General features: G+C 35.1%; 1 protein-coding gene across 1 annotated transcript in view; it reads left to right on the top strand.

The window, feature by feature from the left end:
• Positions 1 to 1630: 1630 nt before the first annotated feature.
• The window catches only part of LOC122668517 (S-type anion channel SLAH3-like), a 53947-nt gene continuing 49076 nt past the window's right edge, over positions 1631 to 6501 (top strand). Inside the window, exon 1 of the mRNA XM_043865072.1 lies at positions 1631 to 1715. Coding sequence (XP_043721007.1) covers positions 1656 to 1715 — 60 coding nt within the window. The 5' untranslated portion in view covers positions 1631 to 1655. The remainder of the gene's footprint in view (positions 1716 to 6501) is intronic.

The following is a 6501-nucleotide window of genomic DNA, read 5'->3' as shown; positions in this document are numbered from 1 at the left end:
TAGTAGTAGAAGCAGCTTGTATAAGTAGTAGTAGAAGCAAGGTTCGGTTCCGTAACTGAAACTAAAACCTTAGATTCTTGGTAAGGAGGTTTTGGCATGCTTAAACGTTTTTTTAGAATTTATTTGAATAGAAAAAGAAAAAAAGCTCATAGAGGCCAGTTTTTGACCGATCGATTTGACGATTGTAGATCAGATGATTTTGACTCAAGCGAAAGCGAAAGGTGAAAAGCTAAGAAAAGAACAATTCAAGCGAAAGAGGCTTTCTCAGGGACAAGCTCAAGCCAAGCTCATGGTTCCTTTCCCAGGTTCAGTTTATCGAGTTGTCCGAGCTCGAGTCATTAGAAATGAAGCGCACGAGCAGCTTTTAAGGGCGGAATACACTATTTAGTTCGATTTAACGGTTTTAGGTTTGAAACGAAATTGAACCGAATCGAGAAAAGAATCCGGCTTTGGAAACCAAAACCATACCGATTGGTTCGTTTTAAACGATCGGTTTCGGTTCTAGCTAAATTGACAAGCTCAGTTGCAATTCCTTTTTTCTTATAGGGTTTTGGCGGAAGTCGCTCCCTACCTATGCGACTTCAACAAATTTAAAATAAAAAATGGCCGATTCCTTCCGTAGGGTTTCAAGTTTCCACGGAACTCTCTCCCCAGCTATGCGACTTCAACAATTTAAATAAAAAATGCCTACGTGGCAACTAAAATCATCGTTTTGTCCACGTGGAAGGATCCAAACTCCTCGTACACATAAGAATAAGAACAAGACATATCCTCTCCATCCAATATGGCGGGGAGCGTAGTATGAAAAAGTTGCAGGTATCTCCAATGCTCCATCTTCCCCATCCATCGATCTTTCGCGAATCACGGTCCTTGTTGTCTGCCATATCTGCTGACTCTCGGTGTCTGTATCTCTCTCTGTCCGAGTACGAAGATATCTATTGAAACTGATGTCTCGAAAGCGACAGTTGCTGCTTGGATTGCTTAGGCTTATTTTTGCTTCTAAATCCTTGATGTTTTCTGTTCTCGGCGAGACATTGGTGATAAATTTGGGTTTTCAATTGGAGATTCGGATAATTTGAACTCTTAAAGGCCTGGATCGATCAAGTTGGAGTTCTACTTTCCACCACTATCTTCACCACCATTCCTTTTTTTTTTTACATCAACTCGAAAGTTTTGGACATTTCGCGAGTGGACAGGGTTTGATGATGGCGGCTTCTGATTTTGATCCGACAGGATTTCAAACTTTCTTATGCGCTTTTTGTATGATTTTTATTCAATCTCCTAGAGTAATAACCCTATTTTACATGGAATTCGTATTCTCAGTGGATGCATTTAGAAGCGATGCGTTTAAGTTAGCCACCTCTAGAAGGGCTATTTCCTGTAGAGTTGGGGAAAGCTCTTCGATATATTTAGGGTTTGAGAGCCCGACTTAAGCGATGAACCGTGATGAACTAGTGCGATGGTGGGTGGTGAAGGTTCTTTCTTTTAGTTATTTATCTGCTTGTTTTGCTGTATCTGGTGACTACTATTGATTTTTATAAAGCTGCTTTAGACATTTAGCTATTAGGCGTGGTTCTTGACTTCCTGGCTCTTGCTACTTAACAATGTGATATTGATGGGTTACAGGTTTTAATTTTCAAGAAGCGGCCACGCGTATGAGCAGGACTATAACCTATAAGATTGGGTTTCATTCGGACGAAGCTGTCCATTTTCAGGTAGTAAATCTTCATTGTCCAGCATGCCTACCGTGTTATTCTTGCCTGTTTTTTGCATAATAATATATTGGGTTTTTTTTTTGGAAGAAAGATATATTCCGTGTTTGAGAGGAAAACTGGAGTCTGTTATTATATCTGCTGCGTTTAAATATGGATACCCTTATCCAATCTCTTGATTCAGATGTAAAACTTCAAATATAAATTATATTTTAAAATTTTCTTCTCATCATTTTTGTTGGCTTAGATTGTGTTTTCTATACATTTTTTGCCTTGTTTTCTATGTCTCTGTTTGCTTATTCAGTTGTCCTCAATACTCTGGAGTTGTCAGGAGTTGTCAAGACTCCAAGAAGTTCTCTTTTGTTTGCTTTTAACTCTAGGGTGTGTGTTTTCTTCTTAATGTATAAAGTAAGGTACACCTATCTACCGGAGATAAATTTTGCATGAGATGGGGATATGAACCTAAGTGTTCTAGGTGTCATCCATCGTTCTTTCTCTTATTTATGGTCACTATTTTTATACATTGTTTATGTTGCTGTAGTTGAAAACCTAAATGATGAGTATTTTTCAGTTGCTAGCTTGAGATACTGGGATGCCCCATAGTCCAAAGATGAAGGATTTTAAGCGACTGATTTATCAGGTCATTTAGCCATAATAAAACGGATTTCTCCGTTGACGACTGAAACATACTAAAATATTATCTTATTTCCTTTAAAATGCTTAAAAAGTATATTAATAATATAATTAATGATGTCCCAAATATTTTAGTAGATTTATATTTTTCAATATTCTGATTTGTTGGATATGTACTTGTATGTTGGTATATAAAGATTCACCGGTAGATTTTGTATCAACCTATTGATGAAATCCCAATGATGGTAAAGGCTGATAAATCAACAGAAAATTAAAAAGAACCATGGTATAAAAATGTTCATTATCATTAAGGACCACTCCTTTATATCAAAAGTGTTGGAAGTTCTTAAATTATTTTATTATTTGAGATCCTAGATAAGATCTTGAGTTCTCATCATGATAGCTTAATGTGAAAATGATTATTCTTTTCTTACCAAAAGAAAAAAAGAAAATGATTATTCTTTTGAAGAATCAGACTGCCCTTCCTGCTCTACCTCGACCCGAACTCATCGGGTGGAACAAGACTTTGATTCAGAAATTGTGGTGTTCTGCTATTTTACTAATGATACATATTTTCTCTTTCACGGGTGACCTAGTTATATATAGTCAAAACCATTGTTAGAAAACCAGGTTTCCTGACTTGACTTGCCATTCAACAAAACCATGTGACTCAGGTGAGTCTAACCTGGTCAGAGCGAGTCATTTTTTTCCTTCATTTTTTAAATATAACAAAGTATAAATACACATCAATCATTAAAAAATAAAACGAAAAAATGAGATAAATCAGGAAAAAAACAGAGAATCACAAATCAATGAATTTTGGTTGTTAAGTAGATGGGGAAGACAAAGTTGTCACTTTTTAACACTAGGGCGAGTTTTCAAGATTCTTGACCAGTGTTTTTTTTTACTTGGCTCGGATGACTTGCCCGAGTCAAGACCTGGTTTTGCAACCAATGGTCAAAACCAAGGTTGGTGATCTAGATACAAATAGTTTGAAATTACAATATTGATGGTTGGGTTATACAACGTGTAGATGCTCTGCTATATTATCATCAGTAAATGTTTACTCATTTTCTTTGCATTTGACTCCAATGGCTCTGTTTACATTTGTTTTTTTTGTCTCAAATTATTACTTATATATTCTTTGTCCTTCTTGGGTCTTGAAGCGTTGGAATTGTGACAGTTGTTATCATTATGTGTTTTCCACCTAATGGATGTGACATTCTTATATGTAAGTTTTTTTTTTTTTTTTTATATTTTTTTAAAAATAAGGATGATGCTAGTAATTGCAAAAGGAACATATGCTTCAGTCTACCAGTTCTGCTTTCTCTGGCTGGAAGACATGGGTTGTGAATCATATATATTTAACCTGTGTTGTGTTCCTGAACCATAGGATATTTGATAGTTTTCTTGAGTTTCATCTGATATGTTTTGGATGAAATGATGAGTGCAGAGTACTACAGTTGATCGTAAGGTTTGATTTCCATACAGATTGGAGGAGAGGGTTGTTTCTGACATTATTCCTAAAGAGTATTGGTTCAAGGTTAGAGTTTGTGACTTTTTATTCAACAGGATTAGCCATGGAGTTGCACTCTATGCATGCACTACTTGTGATTTCTGAGTTCTGTGCTTCTAATGTGAAATCATTGTCCTTTTTATTCAAAAACCACATCTGGCATAACCATCTACAAAAGGTTACTAGACTATAATGTTATCATAAGTTCATGTTTCATGAGCTTTGGCTGGGAAAAAGCATCACTTGAGTTAAAGTGTTCTGTCTGTGGAACAAAATTCAAACAATTGATTGTTGCCTCGTATACTTAGTAGAAAGTAATTATCAAAATACTACTGGATGTTTGGCTGGCAGACCTGGTCTTCAAAACTGGGAAGTTAAACCTTGGATTGGATCATGAAATCTATGTTTTGCTAGCATACCCATGCGAGTGAGTCCCTAATCAGAGATCACATTTGCTTTTTTATGTTGGAAGTTCTTCTGTGAAAATCCAATAAAGATTTCCTCATTCCTTTTGTCATTGTTTTTTGGTGCTTGATGATTTTCTTTTGAGAACATAAATAACTTTCTTTAATACATCTCCATAAATTCCCTGTTAGAATGAAATGGAATTACTTAAACACTACTAACTGGTTCATTGATATGATTTAGTTTGAGCAGGATTTATGTTCTGTTGTATCAACTAAGAATAGGCAAATGTGGTTCCCTTCAGAAAATTAATTCAACTATCATTGTTTTTTTTCTTTTTTTTCTTTTTTTCTGTTCTAATATATCTTTGTATAATTTAGTTTATTTTATTTGTACATTATGTCAACGGAGTTCTTTGATATGTTAGGCATGGAAAGAAGAAGATTCAAATATGTGTAATAAATCATAAGAGAACATTAAACTGTTATGTTAGAATCAGAAGTGATCTGGAATTGGTTATATTTTGCGCCCATCCATGCAGTGTCTCAAATTGCTTTGGGTAGCCAAGGAGTCAATTATTATTAGACAAAGCTGTATCACACCCAGGCACAACTTATTCCACTCTAGTATGCTTGATATGGAGGTGATGCCCTGATGGAGAGAGCAGTGCAAACTAGAGTCGTAGATTTAAACTATTTTTTCAACCTTTTTGTCTCATGATGACTGCCTGACCAGCATCCTTCTTTCAAGAGTTCTATCTATATTTCTCTTTGTGACTGAAATATTTGTGTGAATTTTCTGACTTGCTGTAGCAAATTCTTTGTTTCGTTTTCCTCCAATGACTTGTAGTAGCTAATATTTCTGAGATCTCAAAGTCACAGACAAAAGAAAAACAAAAATTTAAATTTCTTTGCTGGCTATTAAGCTGTTTAAATTTTGTGTCTAATTTTATTTAATCACTAGATTCTAGAAACAAGAATGAGATGAGTAACACATGAAGGTAATTATGAAAGAACTTGTTCATCTCTGACACAAAATAATCTAGAATTTTGCTCGATATGTATGGGAGAAGAAAAAGAAAATAGAAAATTTCCATGACTGCTGGAAAATGTTGTGTCACCTTCGTAGGAATACAGATAGCTCTGGGGAATTTTCAGCTTGTTTCCCAAGCATCTTGGTTGTTAAGAACTCTCTAACTTATTTACTAACCTGGCTGATCTTGGAATTTCTTCTCTAGAACTTCGTCTGCTGAGTTATGCTCCCTTGGCCATGTATTCATTTCTGATGCATTTATGCCTTCTGTTTGCTTATTTTGACTTGTTAAATATGAAATTTAACCACCTGGTCCACCTCCATCGTCACCCTGACCAACAAATGTAACAGAAACCTGTAAATGAAAACTACAAAATGGTGACATTCTCTATATCATCTTGTGTAACTGCTATGATTGAGCTTACCCATACCTTTTTCATAATTTACAATTTTTTTTTATGAGAAATTGAAGATTTCTTTGTAATTTAATTGTAAGGTTCCTATACGAACCTAAACCAAAGTGTATCGAAGTGGATGTAAGATCTTGAAATATAGGGGTTTAGGGTTTTGTGAAAAAGGATGTTATTGATGGTGGGATTCAAATGTTGGAATTTAAATAAAATAACTAGAAAAAGTAAAGAGATAAAAGAAAATGGTGGACTCTTGGCTGCTGAACTGAGATCCTAGCAAGGATAAAATATGGGTTTGAAAGCAAATACTAGGTTTAATTATGTTTTCAGATGGAGTTTATAAAAAAATTGGTTGAGGAATTTGATGGGAGTTAAGTCTTGTATTGGTCCTTAGAAATGCCATATAACACTTACTGGTTAAGCCCTTATCTGGACTAGATAACACTACCTTCTAACCAGCAAGATTACCAAAATACTTGGGTTCTAAAAATAAAAGAGAACCAAAAGAAAACAAAAATATTCAGCACCAACTAAGCTCCTTAGCATAACCCCAAGAGGGGGGGGGGGAGCTCAGTTGGCAATGATCAACACCTCACAATTAAGAGGTCATGAGTTCAACTCTCTTCGGGGCCTAACTATCAAAAAAAAAAAAAAGTCTCCTTAGCACTTGAAGGGGGTTCCCATCAGTTGTAAACTCCCTTTTTTTTTGTTTTTTGTTTTTGATTTGTGTTTTTTTTTAAAAAAAATCAGATCACCGTTTCAGTCAATTTGCTGAAATTTCTAAAACTTCTGT

Source organism: Telopea speciosissima, chromosome 1 (genome assembly GCF_018873765.1).
Source record: "Telopea speciosissima isolate NSW1024214 ecotype Mountain lineage chromosome 1, Tspe_v1, whole genome shotgun sequence".
Lineage (NCBI taxonomy): Eukaryota > Viridiplantae > Streptophyta > Magnoliopsida > Proteales > Proteaceae > Telopea > Telopea speciosissima.
Note: the sequence above shows the minus strand (reverse complement) of the source record. Positions and strands in the feature narration are given on the sequence as shown.